We start from the raw sequence: 18,232 nt of genomic DNA, 5'->3' as shown, positions 1-18,232 counted from the left end.
ATTGGTGGCGCCCCTCACACCTGAGGCACCAAGTCCATGCAATCAAAAACCACCGTTACCTCCATTGCCTCCAACGGTGCCTCCTCAACCTCCATCGCTTCAACCTCAACCTAAACCTCCTCAACCTCCATCACCTCAACCACCATCACCTCAACCTTAGCCTCCACGCGTCTCAACCTCCATCGCCTCAACCTAAACTCTCTACCTCCATCACCTCAACCACCATCACCTCAACCTAAGGCTCCACCGTCTCAACCTCCATCCCCTCAACCTAAGCCTCCATCGCCTCAACCACCATCGCCTCAACTAAGCCTCCACCGTCTCAGCCTCCATCGCCTCAACCTAAGCCTCCACCGTCTCAGCCTCCATCGCCTCAACCTCCATCGCCTCAACCTAAGCCTCCACCATCGTCTCAGCCTCCACCATCTCAACCACCATCGCCTCAACCTAAGCCTCCACCATCTCAACCACCATCGTCTCAGCCTCCATCACCTCAACCTAAGCCTCCACCATCGTCTCAACCTCCACCATCTCAACCACCATCGTCTCAGCCTCCATGCGCTCAACCACCATCGCCTCAACCTAAGCCACCACCATCTCAGCCACCACCGTCTCAGCCTCTACCGCCTCACCACCATCACCTCAACCTAAGCCACCACCGTCTCAGCCTCCACCGCCTCAACCACCATTGCCTCAACCTCCACCACCACCGTCTCAACCACCATTGCCTCAACCTCCACCGCCACCGTCTCAACCTCCAGTGCCTCACCACCATTGCCTCAACCTAAGCCTCCACCGCCTCAACCACAACCTCCACCGCTTCAACCACCATCTCCTCAACCTAAGCCTCCACCATTCTCAGCCTCCACCGTCTCAGCCTCCACCACCTCAACCACCATCTCCTCAACCTAAGCCTCCACCATCTCAGCCTCCACCGTCTCAGCCTCCACCACCTCAACCACCATCTCCTCAACCACCATTGCCTCAACCTCCACCACCTCAACCTAAGCTCCACCGCCTCAGCCACCATCTCCTCAACCTAAGCTACCCACCGTCTTCAACCATCGCCGCCTCAACCCACCACCAGCTCTTCCTCAACCACCATTGCCTCAACCACCACCAGCTCTTCCTCAACCACCATTGCCTCACCACCACCAGCTCTTCCTTCAACCACCACGCTCTTCCCGCCTCCTCCACCGCCTCAACCACCATTGCCTCAACCACCACCAGCACTTCCTCAACCACCACCAGCTCTTCCTCAGCCTCCACCGCCTCAACCACCATTGCCTCAACCACCACCAGCTCTTCCTCAACCTCCATTGCCTCAACCACCACCACCACCGCAGTCTGATTGCCCGCCTCCACCAGACTGCCATTCTGATTGTGAACATCCCCCAGAACCTGATTGGCCACCTTTCGAGCCATGGGTTCCACCTTTTATAAATCAAAACTGGAAGTGTTGGCAGTCACTTAACTCTATTGGAAGTTGTGTAGAAGAAATTATAATGTCAGTGAGTACGGGCAATATTGTTGTTGGTTCGGCTTGTTGCTATGCCTTCAAAGACATAAGTGATGATTGCTTTAACAAAATGTTTGTTCCTTACAATCCGGCTCTTCCGCTTGCTATCAGAGAACACTGCTTCAGCCATCCGTAGGGATATTAAATTATTAGAATTTTTGTAGTTTGTTATGGTTTAGGTTGAATAGTTTTATTATTTTAACCTTTTTTAGATTCTTTTCATTCTTTAAACTGATTTAGGAAGATTGTTTCCCAGTTGCTCCAATGAGACTAGTAGCATTCTTTCATATATATTTGTTTGTCTTTATGCTGTGATGGCTTCTTTGTCATACTCAACAGTTTCCCTACACATGATGCACAATTATTGTACACGGTTGATGTAGCTGGAAAAATGCACCATACATAGCCCTTCTCTGTCCTTGCAAGGCTGCACCATAACTGATATTTCTAACTCCTTGAATCTCTCATCGGAATGATTTGCCATATGAACAAATGACTAGGTTCCTGGATTCTGATTGAATGGAATCCAATAATGTCAATTCTGGTGATCTTGTGAGCTCATGCATGCATGATCACATCATGCAAAGTGATTGCAGATCAACAACGAGATGGATAAGTGATGCAAAACAAATTAATGTTTGGTGATATTTGTTAACCTCTCCTGATTGCTTTACATTGAAAAACTTAACAGTAATGCTAGACAACTGTCCTTGGACTATCCCTTTCCACAGTGAGTGCTGCTTCCAACTCTCTCTCATGCATTTGTCAAGTCCACAGTCTCCTTTTTCTAGGTAAACTTGGTAATATTTTCATTCAAATGCCATAGTCAGCGTGCATATGCAGTGTGCTGTACAATTTTCACTTTTCCACGTACTGGTTATCCAGACTTCTCATAAGATTATGTATGTATGCGATATGTTTGCCTGGCAATGAACAGGATTCAAACTGCCCAAATTGTGGTTGAATATGCACACATACTAAAGATTATGCACAAAGCATACAATCTCCTTTTTTTTTTTTTACCATTTAATGAAAAGTGGGATGTCATTAAAAATTTGGGTAGATTTCTTGTGCTAGAAGAGAGACTGTTTATCTGCTAGAAACCCTTTTCCTATGCTAGAAGTGAAGAACTAGCGCAACAAAAACTTGAAAAAGAGGAAAAGCTTGGGGCAGTGAAATGAATCCGTTGCAGCAAGCTGCAATGATTAACAATACAATTATAATTAAGTCATTAAACTAATTTAATATCAGTCGTGACGTACTAAGTGAGTTAGAGATCCAAACTTCGCATATAAACTCTCTATATATTCTTATTTATTTTGAAAAAAAAAAGTAAAAAAGGATTTAATCAAAGATATTAATTAAATTAAATTCAAGCTTTAGTCTTACTTTTTATCACCAACATAAACAACTACTTTTAGTTCATTGTGTAAAATAATTAGCAAAAAATTGAGAAATAGCCAGTCTCAATTCTAGGCAAGGAAAATGCAATTAGGTAGCTACGTACAAACTTTGGTTATGACATGGGAACTCCAATAATCGTAAGAGGGTGCCTGTCATTGTTACCAACATTCTCCTGCTTCATAAAGTTAAAAATATTTAGTTAGTGAATAAGCCTAGCACTCCACCTATGCATATATTGTTCTTTTCAAAGCCTATACCTATATAAATAAATATATATATATATATATTAAATTATTTCCATTGGGAACGTTTTCCATCTTTTCCTCATTACCCAACTGGGATAAGTATAAATATTTTTTATTATCATTTTTTTAGAAAAAAATTTACTCATCCAAAATGTTTAATATTTCAATATTATGAGAATTAAATGTGTGGCTTATACCTTTGAAAAGATTAGAGCAATATCTAATCATATTCACTTGTACATATCTATGAAAATTGTCACAAATTAAGGTCTTTTTTTTTAATTTACTTGTGATAAGGCTAAAGTTCTCAACTTAGCTTAAATATCTCATGAATTTTGTAAAGTGTATTAGGTGCACATAAACACCTTGTTCTTCAATTTTTTTTTGTTTTAAATATAAAATGTGTAGTTAATTAATTATTTACTTGTAAATACGTATGAAATTTTCACGAATGTTTGTGAATACTTAGATGCTATATCTATATGATATAAGGCTAAAAGTTATAAACTTAGCTTAATTATCTCTTAACTTAAGTACATGTAAACCCTTTTTTCTCATAAAAATTTATCTGAAAAATATAAGTTATTTAATTTTGAAATTAGAATATCAATGGGTAATTTTTTTTACTTATTTTACAAATAGATTTATATTTTAAATAATACCAATTGAAAGATTATCGATATTAGCCTTGTTTCAATTAATTGTTATAATTGCTAAAATAATTAAAATTGAAATCGAATTTATTCTACAGTATTGTTAAGTAAATTTAGTCATTTACTTGAAGAGAAGCCCCTCCAAGATTCAACGCCGTAGGGAGGCTCCCTTCCTTTGCAAAAAAAGGTTTATGCTGAAATTAACCAACCTTTTCTCACAATTAAAAATTAATTATTATGAAAATTAAAAATACTTTAATTAAGTGGGTCATTGTTAAAGAAAGGAAAGAGAATAAGAGAGAAAAATCAAAGGCCACTTGGTCCACAAAAATGTCTACACCTAGGGCTAGATATATAGGGCTCTAGGGGTAGAACTTAGGCTAAAGGTTTAGACCCTAACCTTGACCCATTGGCTTAGACTGGTCCACAACCCTATCATAACTGGGGGCTATGATAGACCTAACAAAACTCTAATGATGTTCAATTCTTCACCGGACCCTCTTCGGCCAATTGGCGCTAAGATGACTTTTGGTAGCCATTCCCAACTTTCAACCCTTGTGTTTTCTTAAATAATAAGATTTCCATTATTTGATATAATGAAAAGCATTTCTAATCCTAGTGACATTTGATTATTTGATTTTAGAATGTTAAGTTAAGATATCAAATGAATGATTGTTATATATAAAGAACTCCACTCCAAGCGAATGCCAATAGAATTCCATGATGGCAACTATTCATTATTATTTCATGTTGGATTTAGATTTAATTGTAAACAATGTATGCCACTTAAGATGAATAGATTATATCAAAAATTAAATTAACATCTTGTAACAATAATGAAATTAAGGATGTCAATGGGTAAAATATTCGTAACTCATTATAAGTAGTAATTTTACTATTAAAATCTTATCAAAACTTGATCAAAAGATATTTTAATTTTACTTAATTGAGTTTAATAGTGTATAATACCCGATTACAAAGTATCCATTGACATCCATAAATAAAATTTTATAATTACCAAGTTATTTCTCGAATGAGAAATATTTTCCATGAAAATATAAACTTGTGCATTTGTTCTTTTAATAGTTAAGGTTGGGAGATGGATTTTGATCCTTGAAAAATCTCACTAAGGGGTAAATGCGATCACATTCCTATAATTACCTTGATTATCTTCAACTATTTTAATCATTAAACTATTCAGCCGACATTGGTATACTATTTTAATCAATATCATGATCAAACTAAGACTATAACTATTAATCTACATATAGATTGACAAAAGATTAGAAAAAGAAAACAAAGAAATTTCTGGAAGAACACATCAATAATGGGAAGCCAAGCCATAAGCTACGGAGGTTCGGTTTTAGTAGTACAGTTTGCAAGTGGCAGATTCCTTTTGCAGCCAAAAAGCTTCCTCTTTCTCCCAAAGATCTCCAACTGTTCCAACTACTGGCAGATACCAACAGCTTCAGCTTTTCACATATCAACAAAAACTTGTTTTGTTTTCTTCAATTCATTCATTCATTTTTATTACTAACTTTTTGACTTTTACTCTTTCCTTATATAGTATCTTTCATTGCATTTTCACTCCAAAAGCTTTCCAATTGTGGCCACCCAAACCAACTACACCACCCAAAAAACATGGCCACCACCACTACCACAACCAGCAAGGCCACTGCTACCACCACCACCACCCCATGATCATCATCATCACCACCCCAGTAACATGTTAGGCCTGCATAACATCTTTCTTATAGCTCCACCACCATCACAGCAAAACCAACAACAACCAACCCCACCACAACCACCACCACCACCAACACCAGCACAAGCCTTTAACCAAGACTACAACTTGAGTGACACAAATTTTTGGACTTTAAGGAAGAGCACCACCCAAGAATCACCAGTTTGCCAAAAGAAAGATGGAGTCTTGAGTAGTGTTGAAGATGGTGATGGTTGCTTCAAGGTGTGCAGAGACTGCGGGAACAGAGCAAAGAAAGAGTGTGGATATAGTAGGTGTAGGACCTGTTGTAAGAGTAGAGGGTATGATTGTGCTACTCACGTGAGGAGCACGTGGGTGCCTGCTGCTAGGAGAAAGGACCGGAAGGTGGTGGTGCTTGGTGATGATGGTGGTGGTGGTAGTGGTGGTGGAGGGTCTTCAGGGTCCTCTTCTTGCGGTGGTAAAAGGCCAAGAGTTTTGAATTCCACATCAAATGGTACTTCCAGTTCTAATGCTGTTTCCAAGTCTTTGAATTTCGAAGCCGGCACTTCTCACCAGGGTCTGTTTTCGCTTTCTCTACTAATGATTAGATTTAGTTTCTTTGTAATTTCTCTCCTTATGTTCATCTTTGCTTCATAATCTTTCCTTTTCATTTTTCTTGATCCAATAATCAATTTTATTGATTCCATAGTGGCGAAATCATTGAATTGAGGATGAACAATGATAGGTATCTTTGGTTTAATATAGGTAGAGACACAATGGGATTTAAGAATGATTAAAATGAAAAGGATTTGTTGAATTGTTGAGTATTCATACGAGTCTGATCCTCTGTTTCCACTTCAATGGATAGTTGTCTGATTGTCATACAAGTCTTTTGTGTACTAATTATAGAGACTTAAAGGAATTGAATGATCTAAATGCATTGAATTTGTTGAATTATTGTGTATTTATCATAGAAGTTTGATGCTCTCTTTATACTGTTGTGTGATGTTAGAAAGAAATTAAGGACTGGGTGTATTTTGCTAATTCCCAGATTCAAGATTCAAAGAATCATTACCAGGTCAGGTTCGAGCGCCGGCACTGTTCAGGTGCATTCAAGTGACAGCCATTAGTGATGGTGAAGCAGAGATTGCTTATCAGGCTACAGTCAATATCAGCGGCCATGTCTTTAAGGGTTTCCTCTATGATCAAGGAGTTGACGTGAAGAATGCATTTCCTTGCATTTCGAAAATGCTTTTCGATAGCAGCAGCAGTGGAAGGGATAGGGATTCTTCTTCTCCCAATGTTGATCCACCAAACACCTTTGCAGCCTCTGGTGACTGAGGACTATCAGTTTAAGGTACAAGCTTTAGCATTCAGCATCTGATAATTTTGCTTTGGGGACTAATTACTGGTTAAAGAGCAAAATCTGATAGAAATTTTCTTATCAAGTAATCCTAGCTAGTGATTGTCAAATGGTAACACAACTTTCTCAACATTTTGGTTAACTTAATGATCAAATAAGAGGGACGAAAGGGAAAACCTTATATTTTGTCATGGATACTTCATATCCAGCATCTCATAAGATTACAGGTTCTTTTTCTTTTCTCTTGCCTATGTCTTCTTCGAAATTGAAGAGAGTACCAGAGTGAAGCGTCATGAACAAGCAGGGGTTCTTGTTCCTGTGTCGCTATCCATCTTTGTTAAAGAAGCGAAAGCATCGCATGTGCCATGATCTACATCCACTTTAGTGTTTGATACATTTCCACCATACAGTAGCACATTAATCACATAAATGTACAATTATTACGTTCTTGTCTCTGCTGTTAGTCATCCTCAGAAATTCTTTTGGGGCCCAATGGCAGCGTAGGATCCCAACATCAGGACAAGAAATTTCATCCGGTTCACGTTTGGAATTTCCTCAATAAAGTTTGTATGACCTTTTTGTCATGTACCAACACATGCACATCTAATATGTTTGGAATGATTAACATGTGTGCAGAAACCACGAAGTGGTACACTTCTGCTATGCATTGATAAATTAATTATTAGGATGTTGCATACAATGCATTTTCATTGCAAGGCACTACCTGGTGCAATCAGTCTTTCGGTGTCTTTGCCCTGTTTCGAGTTTGCTTACAATGATGATATCACAGTTGATTTAGCTGAAAAATGCAGTATAGCTCTTCTTCACACCTCCATAAATAACTAATTTTGCTAATTTCATCTTGAATCTTTTAATATTATTTTTTCCATATGAAGTATAAAATGGTGGAACTAACTTGGCATATGAGTTGAAATGAGGACAATTCAGGATGCTTGTGACAATCGTCTCTCATTACCCCTTTGACTCCTATGAAAACTGGTTCATTTTTTCCTCTTTTGTCTAATAGTCCCAAATATGGAAATAACAAAAATCAACTTGCAAAAGCAACAATCAAATAGGGTTTAATATATTGAGCAAACACAAGGATGTCATTGCTACAACGGATGCTTTTGGCCTAGTTGTTTATTATCTCCACCAAAAATCCAAAGCACTCCTGTTTCTTAAATCTGCCTATCCTCTGTGCTTTTCTTCTGTGTGTTTGCACATCTCTTTTTTTCTGCGTGTTTCCTAACTTTGCATCTCTAGGTTGCTGGATTCTGATTGTATGGATTACTAAACTTGTAAATTTTTCACTCAATTTCTTTTTGTGACTTTACTTTGGAGCAGACGACCAGTGTCAAATCCTTTACCTCTTCCTTTAGTTCTCCTTTCTTAGCAAACAAACGTTTAGTGATATTTAATAGTCTTTGTTGATTGAATCTGACAACAATGCTAGGTAACAGTCCTCAATATCCCTTTCCAGGTTCTGGCTTCAACTCTCCCTCTCTCTCCCTAATGGCTAGTTAAAGTTCTTAAGTTCAATCATGAAGAAAGTTGAGATTGGCTGCCATAGAGCTATTGGTCGTTGTTGTCAAGTACATAGCCTCCTTTTTTGAGGAACTTGGCAAGATTTCTTTCAATTTTGAGTTATTTTCCTGATTCTGCTGCTAAGCTATAATCAAATATGTCTCAGTCCAAGCATATTAAGCTTTGTGACATTAAAATCAAATTATTTTCTTCTTAGTGATGATCTTGTAATAGAACAGTTTGAGCTTTATCATCTTATATAGTTTTCTTTCTGGTTTACGTGTTTGATACCTGGTATACATATCAGTACAATGAACCTTTTTCTGCAGTGCTTATGTGCACTGTCATATTGAATTTTCAATTTCCATTTTTCTTTGTGTGCCTTTCCACTTGCTATTTTTATGAGATTTCTTTCTTAACTTTTCACAAGATTGTGCATGTATGCTAGGTGATGAACGGGATCCAACCGTGCCAATTTTGGTGGAATGCACATATACTAGACTATGTACAAAGCATATGCTTTCCTTTTTTTTAACCCCCTGAAGAAGTGGCATGTCATTTTCTGCTCTATGGGACCTTGCACTCGTGGCAGGTTCTTCATCAACTTTTGATAGTCACAAGCACTGCTAAGTGCTTTTTGCTGTTCTTGAAGCTGGGTTCCATTGCCTTCAAGCCCTCAGCAACCAAGAGTGTTGGTATAAAGAGTAAAGCTGTCAATCTATAAGAACATTATATTGAAAGTTCATTTTCTTCAATTTTGAAATGTTTATTTGAATGAAATATTAGTGTAAGGATATTAAGGCACTGGAAGGTTAAATTCAAAGTTGTACTTAATGAGAACTTTTTTAAATAGGTGTATGTTCTATGCTTGTTTCTAGCCCGTGCCAATGTTGTTGGCAGCTTTCTTGTGCTAGAAGGAAGACTTTGATCTGCTAGAACTGCTACAATTATGGAATAATTGAAGAACTAGTGCTACTAAGCACTTCAAAAAACCAGATGAAAACCTTGGCCATTGAAACTAATACATCTAAGCAATGGTGAGGAGCAATCTGAATTATGGGAACTTTTATTACTTACAGAACTTCTCGATTATCAGTCTACAGCCAGCCCAAAAATGCTATGCTGCAGGCTATTGGACAGTGATGACAGTCTCTTGCAAATGAAATTACAGCATTGCATTTGCTATATCAGTTTCTTTTACCTTCTCTCTTATAACTGAAATTTCCATTGCCATTGGGGCTTATAATTTTGTTCTCAAAATTCCCATAGGTATTTTCATTCAAAGGACTCCGTCTATACTACAACAACCTTTTACTGCACACCTCAAATGGGATTCCAATAGCATCAGACCAATATTAACATATTTTGTTGCAGTTCTTACCTTTCAGACTAACAAGCATAACCAATCCATAACTTGTTTAGGAATCTCAATGTGTGAAACATATTTTGGATTTGGAGTGACTGCATTACTCAATAATGTGTGAGTCAAGTCATTCTCGAGAGCAGAAAAGGCCAACTCAAAATTCTTGGTAAGTTTTTTTTTTTTTTCCGATTTGATCCCTCCAACTAAGTATAACTTGTTTAGGAATCTCATGTCAATAAGGGTATCAAATTCTGCATATTATTATTATTATTATTGTTATTATTATTATTATTATTATAGTTCTAGACCTCTTTACATGGTTCTATTTTTGTTTTTTAATGACAAGGAATTGTGATCAGTAAAATGTGACACCTGCGTCATCCTACAAGTTATAATTTCTTACATCAGGAATCAAATCCAAAATTTATTAATTTAGGCCCCATCTATAGTCATAGAATGACAAGTTTTTACATGTGTTTTATTTGCTGTCTGCTGTCTTTGATTCAATGCTGTTGTACAGGTTTTCTTGTTTCTGTAATCTTAGGTGAGGCTGAGTTCCTTCTTTGAATACACCAATGAATAATTGGATCTTATGGACAAATTACACGAATGAATAGTTCTGATTCAGTAAAGTTGGAGCCCATGAGCATCAATCAAATCCTAGTATTGATCAGATGGTCATGCCTACAATTTTTCCACCATAATGACTCAAGTCCATGGGTGCTGGGGCAAGTCATAAATGTCTGGCTAGGACCCAGACTGGCTTGACAGCCCAACCTCCTTGACCAGGGGACTTTTGGTACCCATCAAGCTAATTAAATCTGTCAAACTGCACTGATTGTTTGAATGGTCCCTTCTCAAGGACAGTGGCCTTCGAATTGGTTGCTGCCTCAAGAACAGACAATTTATTGGCATGCTGTAAATGTATTAGACTTTGATGTACTAACATAACTGAAGTAGGCCAGGTGTGTATTGGAAAAGCCCCAACATGATGTGCTTCTTTGTTCTTCTTCCCAGCTGCAAATGCAAAGGTATGTTCGAGTTGATTGGCACTGGAAGGAGATTAATGGTTAGTTTTAGAATAAACAGAGTGGTAGGTTGATGCATTAAATTTCTCAAGAAAACCTGTAGGTAAGAATCATCCTGGGAGAATAATTCCAAGATAGTTATACACACTGCCCAAAGTTAGTATATAAGTTTTTAAGTACTTCAAAAGTTTAACCCCATCAGTCATCCATTTATGGGAAGCAGATGAATTTCACATGATTATTACTAAAAGAATAATGATAATAAAAGTAATCAGGGGTTACTGGGATCAAAGAGATTCAGATATATGGTCAGCAAGTTTACAAATATAATACCTGTCAGCTGAGAAACCAATCTCACATTAGAATTTAAGGGAACTCCAATCAGGTGATTTAGAACAATGTTTTTCAGCATTTAAATAGGAAAGTCCAAAATTCAGGTAGCTGCCATTAAATGAATTTCTAACTTGGAATAAATCAGCTCCAGGGGAGATTCTTTCGCCTGACAGTGGGCAGGCAGCATCATACCCCAAAGATCAAAATGGGGTATAATATATTCTTGGCATGCCCCAGCCCCCAGGTCATCCCCATGTTTTAGTTGTCTGTTGCTTAGCTACCTGGAAGGCTTGAAGTTGCACTGCTTACTCTGTGAAGCTCTGGAATTCTGGCTCTTCTTGCAATGTACAAATATGTCAGACTATTATTGTTGACGAGGAAAACTGATTTATCTGCAACCCAGTTCACAACAGACCTTCCTTTCTCAGACTTTGACCTTAAAATAAAAACTGAGTAGAGAAAAAAAATGAACTCTCATACAAAGAAGTATGGCTTGTAGATTTCAGTGTAGATGTGATACATCAACTTCAGATGTCATACAAACACCAGATACAAAGAATGGAAGCAAAATTATTCATCTTAAATAAAAAATGAATTTCATTTAATATAAACAACTAAGAGTTAGTTTCATTCCAATCCCTTTCTGTACATTATTTCAAGCTGAACCCCGGAGAGTCCTAACCTTCTGGGGAAAAAATTCTAGGTACAAAAGAATCAATTTCAATGCAGGTTTCACCATCCGGTCAATTCATTTACATTTGAAGGAAGTTTTAGTAACTCTGATTACAATGTTAACCTACACCATTGACTATAACATATCATATATCTGCAACTGTAAAGTGAGAGATGAAGAGCTGGTGAGAAACTAATCCTAGATTACAAAGGCGTGTCCGGTGCTGCCATAGATCATCCTCCATGGCCATGTCAATAACCAAAATGTTAACCTTTTTGCTTTTAAGCACTCACATCTCCAAAAAATGATCGAATGTACATGACCGTACACTGGTTCCAAGTTGAAGATCTGATCAAAGTATAACTTTCAAGTGTCCTCTACAAAAATTCTGAAAATAAAATCCCGAAAGCGTTTTGAATATTGTTTTGGATCAACAGCAGAAATTGAAGTTGGATCATACTGCATTGATTTATAAGCATGCTCAAGCTTCTTGCTAATATCATAGTCCTGTAGAATGTCTATTATACCAAAGAAGAGGATGACATCATATATTACCCCGGTGGGTTCTCCAACCAGCTGAGCTTCACAATCACTTCTTCTCACTGTCTTTTCAGCCCGAGCGGGCATGCTTATACCTAATTCAATGGAAGACAACCTGCATTGTCCAATTGAAAGATCATCAGTAAAACTAATTATTGCCTCATATAGACATCATGTAACTTTTTTCGATCTATTAATTCTCATGGTCACGGCGATTGATATCTATTTTTTTTTTCTTTCCTCTATTTTTTGTTGACCAACAGAAAAGGAAGAATACAAAGACACATTAGTACACACCCAAGTGAGATTCCCATAGTGAACAGTTTAATTCTGACAGCTTAAGACTAATTATTCCAGTGTTATGATAAAGGCGGGAGACAGCAGTAATGCCTACTTAGCTACAATGCCAATGTCTGAAGTAGTCTGAAAAATATAAATGAGAATCTAAAAATGAAAATGTTCATTTTACCGAGAGGGGCTGAAAAGAAGCTTATCCTTGTCAGCCTTTTCACAATCTCCATTTCCTGCAAGGCAATTGCAAAACATATCTTAATCAGTTGAGCAACCACTGATGTCAAAGTCATGGAAAATTTTAATTCCAGAGATGACTAGAAATAACCAGTAGGTGTGCAAACTCCAGAAGTACAAGGTGTGGAAACTTCTCGAAAGTGAAAACCAATCAGCAGACTGTAGTCCATAATTCTTTCCTGTTCAAGAAAGTCACAATCTCTGTCCACTTGCCTGCATGAAGAGCAACTTAGATTAGAAAAGAAAAATAACATAAAACCATACTCCAAGCTTTCTTCCAAAAGTTCCATGTTTATCATTCAATTGTGCAAAAAAAAGAAGAAGGCATATATCTCACCTAAACTTAAAAGCTACAATACAATGCCTGTGCAAAAAGAGATGATAATTTAATTTTCTAGGAAGCAAAAAAAAAGGAATCAAGAGATCTACTCGAACATTTGAAGGCACAATAGAATTCAACTCTCTGCACTCTCCTACAAAGGTTTGATCTAGCTAATTGCAGCTTTAATTAAATAGAATTTTCAATAAAATCAGCCCTAGTAGCAATTCAGATGCAAGTAACAAATCAAACAAGAGGAACCTGGTAATGTCTTGCATTCCCATCTTAACCAATAGACTATTACAGAGAATGATGACATCTTAAAGAGAAAGAGGTTATTAAAAAAGATAATCACCTGCAAAACTCCTGGTACCACAGTTTCTGCAATCGAAATATATAATTGAGATCAAGGTCTTTGAGGGTAGTTGTCGAATCAATTTCTGATTCAGGTTTAGCAGTTGTGCGGCCATGGGAAGAACCTTTCAAGTCAAAGCGCCTATGAATGCTATAGTCAGTACAGAACAGATTCCCCATTATAACAAATCGCACCTGACTCATTGATCCCAAATGAACAAAGTATGAGATTGATTTCTAAAATTTTATGACTTTTGAAGAGTAGTTTTGTTTGAAGTTGAAATTGTGTAACATCGATATTACCTTTTTCTGCGCTGCCCCAGTTAATTTTACACAATGAAGACCATAAAATTTGGTGACTAGAGTGTTTTCAAAGGACCGAACATGATTATAGTAGGCTGGAAGCATCCTTATGAGGACCTGCAACAGTTTGGATAGTGAATGTTTAAAGCCAGGTAAAGCAAAAATTGACTGAGAACTTGAAAATTCATGAGCCAGTGAATTGTGCGCAACCAATAATAGTCATCTAGAAAAATTTTCAGGATGTACAGTGGATAGCTTTATGATACATGAAAGATGTGCTTGTAATAAAAACCAATGAGAAATTGAAAATGAATCTAAAGCTAGCTAGTTCCTAAATTTAACTGGAAAATCCAATAGAAACAACAATAACACTTACTTTTACTTCTGCCTTCTTCATTGTCTTTATCATGTATCTGTCATCATTGGTCAAGTAAAAAAAACTTCCACTTTTTCCAGGGGATGATAGTTCCCGAAGGGCATCATTCCCGCATATTGAAATCATGTAATCAGCTGCATCCACATTGAACAATTTCCTAAGGGTCCTGAAAATGTAAAAAATGATATGTCAGGAACAACTTGTAACCATAAAATGATAGTATAAGATCCATATCATATGGTTATTGTAACATTATAATGTAATGAATTGGATAAAGTGAAAACGGTGTGTTTAGTATGTTTCCATTGGCATACAATTATTTTCGTAAGTGCATCATATTGTTATATTATAGCAGCACAGTTAACACACAGTTCTGCAAAGAAGGATTCTGTTGTGAACAAGTAGACGATCCAGTCTCTAACCTAAACACAACCGGACAGTAATCCTTCCACTTGAAGTCACAAGACTGATGAGGTGGAGTGTGCTTGGATCCTTCAGGAGGAAATTTGGTCCATACTTTTTCCTTAGGATCAAAAGCTGAAGGCTTCAGATCCAGGGTTATAGCCGGACCAGGCCTTCCAACAGAGTGTCTGCAATGTAATCAGAGAATCATTATATGCATGGTTAGAACATTGATCATTTTACCTAAAAACTGACATTAGTGTTCAAGATAAGATTCAGTTTTACTTAACTGGGAATAAACTATACGTTCAATACCTAGCAAACAATATTCAAACTAATAACTAGAAAAAAAAAAAAAAAAGATACACTAACATTACCTGATACCCAGTTGCAAATTAAGCATGAGCTCATAATTCTTGTGCCCTTTCGATATCGTCTGCCCCTGCTTCTTCATTGGCATCTTGAACTGTGGCAAACTCCCTCTTGTATCAGAATCTTCATCATGAAGATTCCCAACTCCTTCATTCCCATCCCTCAAATCCCCGTCACTAGCAGTAGAAACATCATTTGCATCTGAACTCCAACTATAATTACTTAACCTCGCATCTGATGATCTCCTAGGCCTCCCCCCATTCCCTTTGCCCATTCCAGGCCAATGTGGCATCTTTTGTGACGGAAATATTGACACCTTCTCACCAGGACATATCATGCAATCTTTCAAATCCTCCAAAAACAACTGTTGAGGATCCCAATCTAGATTCCCACTTTGAGAACCAGAAGGATAATAAGTTCCACTCTGTTCCTTATCATCCTTACTCCAAACACCGACATAAAAACTCCCATCTGCCCATCTAAAATTCCCATTCCCTTTAGGGAAACCATCCTCCCAGAAACCATCATACCTATTCCCGTTACTCCAAATCATTGTTCCATTGCCATTCATCATCCCATTCCTCCATTGACCAATATAATGATTCCCATTCTTCCATTGGTACCTCCCATGTCCGTCCTGGAATCCGCGGCGCCATTCGCCTTCATAGTAATCCCCATTGGCATAGCTTTGAGTCCCTTGCCCATGTTTAAAGTTCATAACCCAAGAACCTTTATAAGTATCTCCTGAAGAACCTGTGTAAGTCCCTTTACCATCCATAAAACCACTCTTGAATTCACCCTCATAGGTAGCACCTGAGGGCCAACTAAACCTGCCTTTCCCCATTGTCTTTCCTTTAAGCCACTCGCCAACATACATACAACCATCAGTCCATAAAAACTTTCCATTGCCGTGAGGCAAACTATCACACCATTGGCCTGTATAAAAGTCCCCTGTTGAAAGGACTTTTTCAACATGGCGAACTTCACCAGGGCCAGGTTCTTCATCATCAACGTGAGCTACAGACATTGCTGTAAATATGCTGATTGCTTTCTTCTTTGCCGCTGCTTGTGATTTCTTTACTTTTGTTTCCAGGGCCTTTCTAAAGCCAAGCTTTTTGCTCATTCTATGTATACTAAACAAATAAAAACTGTATCTTTGTTCAAACTCTGCATTCCTTTTCCTTTCCTTTCCTTTCTTTAACCAAATAATAACCCAAAGATCAAAAAATGTCTCTATCCATCCCTCTTTGTCTCTTCTCTTGCATCAATGTGGGGTTTTCAGGAAGACCAACAAAAACAAAAGCATCTCTGAAACTGACCCTTGACAGAGAAAAAATGGAGGGAAATGGAATCATCAAAATAAACAAAATCCAATCCTTTTTTTTTCCTTTTCTTGTGAAAGTTCTGAACTTTTAGAGCTTCTAAGCTTGTTTAAAGAAATGGGTATTTTCTCAGATATTGCAAAAAACAAAATTTACAAAGAAATGGGAGCTGTTGGATTCGTGAAGAAAGCCAAAAAGGATGAAGATTGGTATAAGGAGTTCTGGGTTTTTTTTTTCTTTTCTTTGTTTTTGGTTGGTTTGGTTGGGATTGAACAAAGAACAATTTTCCTTTTGATCCCCGGATTTGGCTCCTAAAATAACTAGCAGACCAAACAGTTGGAGGGAGACTAGAAAGGGTGGTGGTGGTGATGATGATGTGATTGCCATTTTTAGTGTCTGAAATGTCCATTTACCATTCACCACTAATTTTAGTACATTACTCTCTTCTCATTTTGTTTCTGCTTCTGTTGTCCAAATTGAAAAATTAATTAATCTTCTTATGCTGATTTTTGCATTTTTGTCCTTGTATTTTCATACAATTCCATATCTACTCTATGGTTCTGTTGGAATTCAATTTTGTCACTACTTTTGAGTTGTGACCTTCAATATTTTCTTTTTTCTGTTTACTGATTAAAAAGTTACATAAGAAAAATGATGTATTCCTCCTCATTTCTTTGATTCCTCAAATTTGAAGACAAATCCCATAAAAATTCTTAATTAACATTTGTATCTTATCTCCAAAACCATTCTATACTTAAATTGCCAATTGGTTATTTAATTTAGATTGAAATGAACTATTAAATTTTGTATAAATGCAACTCCCTGTCCTAAGAGAGTAAAAATTCTTGCATGCCTTATTTTCCAATTTAATCTAATGTGAGTAATGTAACTATAAAACAATGACATAGAGTGATTCACATAACTCCAAATCATTGTTCAATTCCCATTAATCATCCCATTTGTGCACTTTATTAATCATTCTAAAAGTAATTATATATGAAATGCAAATAAAGCATATAAATACATAAATAAGCCTCATTACATTAAAATGAAGGATTGAAAATTTCATCATAAACGGTACAAGATGAAACACAACGAAAAAACATCCGAACATCCGACTCGATGCCACTTAGGGTATATATTTTCATATTCGAAGAATTGAATTCAAATTAATGTTTTCTTGCATCATAAATCCGATAAATAAAATAACAATGCGCAAAACAGAAAATGCAAATACATTAGGGGAAGAAGTGAGAATATGATAAAACTTGGGACACAAAAAGAAAAAGAAAGGGTTAATGGGGCTTCATAAACTTGGATTTGGCTGGCCAACGTTGCAACGCGTCTACTTGTTTTAGTTCAACCATCGTGCAAACCTTGCTGTGTTTTCTGTTCCAGCTACAGACAAGGTCAAAACATTACAAAACCCTAAAACCTGCGGGACCCATTTCATGGCTGGATCCGAAAGCTGACACTTGTCCCTTTCTTACACCATTGTTGAGGCAAACTGTCTTAGTGCTATCCATTTTAGATGTAAGATACATTTATTCACTTTGTTGGTATCTTCCAAAGCTAGCATTTGAAACCCTTTTTCTTGCTACTTTTTCCTTTAGATTTGGGTGTCTCAAGATTTGTATTTTATGACTCTTTAGAACTTCAAAGTCTCTTACTTTAATTGAATACACTTGCTTTAAGACATACAATAAGTATGCCAAAGAGTAAGTTATTTATTATTTTTTAAATATTTGAATTTAAATTCTATTATTTGATAAGGTATTCGAATCTTAAAAATATTTGATTTAATTTTTTAATTTTTACTTAAATTCATACTTGAATATCTTAAACATTATTTATTAAATACCCATAATGAACCCTAATCTTATTTAATTGGATCATATAGTGTAAG

At 37.0% G+C, this 18,232-nt stretch overlaps 2 protein-coding genes across 2 annotated transcripts; one reads left to right on the top strand and one right to left on the bottom strand.

Moving 5' to 3' along the window:
* The first annotated feature begins 5,177 nt into the window (after positions 1 to 5,177).
* On the top strand, positions 5,178 to 9,350 carry LOC110426200 (protein SHI RELATED SEQUENCE 6). Its single transcript, XM_021441367.2, has 3 exons — positions 5,178 to 6,100; positions 6,575 to 6,880; positions 8,862 to 9,350. The coding sequence occupies exons 1-2, from the start codon at positions 5,548 to 5,550 to the stop codon at positions 6,862 to 6,864; spliced, it is 843 nt and encodes a 280-aa protein (XP_021297042.1). The 5' UTR covers positions 5,178 to 5,547; the 3' UTR covers positions 6,865 to 6,880; positions 8,862 to 9,350.
* A 2,390-nt stretch (positions 9,351 to 11,740) lies between these two features.
* Positions 11,741 to 16,711, bottom strand: PIP5K6 (Phosphatidylinositol-4-phosphate 5-kinase family protein). The gene is made up of 8 exons (XM_021441540.2): positions 15,010 to 16,711; positions 14,653 to 14,820; positions 14,231 to 14,396; positions 13,855 to 13,971; positions 13,553 to 13,746; positions 12,970 to 13,091; positions 12,820 to 12,874; positions 11,741 to 12,465 (listed from the first exon to the last, which is right to left on the bottom strand). Exons 1-8 carry the CDS (start codon positions 16,125 to 16,127, stop codon positions 12,177 to 12,179), a joined length of 2,229 nt encoding a protein of 742 aa, XP_021297215.1. The 5' UTR covers positions 16,128 to 16,711; the 3' UTR covers positions 11,741 to 12,176.
* Positions 16,712 to 18,232: the final 1,521 nt, after the last annotated feature.

The sequence above is a fragment of the Theobroma umbraticum genome, unplaced genomic scaffold (genome assembly GCF_002168275.2).
Source record: "Theobroma umbraticum cultivar Fairchild unplaced genomic scaffold, ASM216827v3 scaffold_55.0, whole genome shotgun sequence".
In the NCBI taxonomy this organism is placed as follows: domain Eukaryota; kingdom Viridiplantae; phylum Streptophyta; class Magnoliopsida; order Malvales; family Malvaceae; genus Theobroma; species Theobroma umbraticum.
Note: the sequence above shows the minus strand (reverse complement) of the source record. Positions and strands in the feature narration are given on the sequence as shown.

Bases quoted from the DNA above. Each gene is read 5' to 3' on its own strand.
- LOC110426200 (XM_021441367.2), top strand. From the start codon at position 5,548: ATGTTAGGCCTGCATAACATCTTTCTTATAGCTCCACCACCATCACAG. The intron at 6,101-6,574 runs GTCTGTTTTCGC...GCTAATTCCCAG, and splicing joins AGCCGGCACTTCTCACCAGG to ATTCAAGATTCAAAGAATCA.
- PIP5K6 (XM_021441540.2), bottom strand. From the start codon at position 16,127: ATGAGCAAAAAGCTTGGCTTTAGAAAGGCCCTGGAAACAAAAGTAAAG. The intron at 14,821-15,009 runs GTAATGTTAGTG...ATTACATTGCAG, and splicing joins AATTTGCAACTGGGTATCAG to ACACTCTGTTGGAAGGCCTG. The intron at 12,466-12,819 runs GTAAAATGAACA...TGGACAATGCAG, and splicing joins CTTCTTTTCAGCCCCTCTCG to GTTGTCTTCCATTGAATTAG.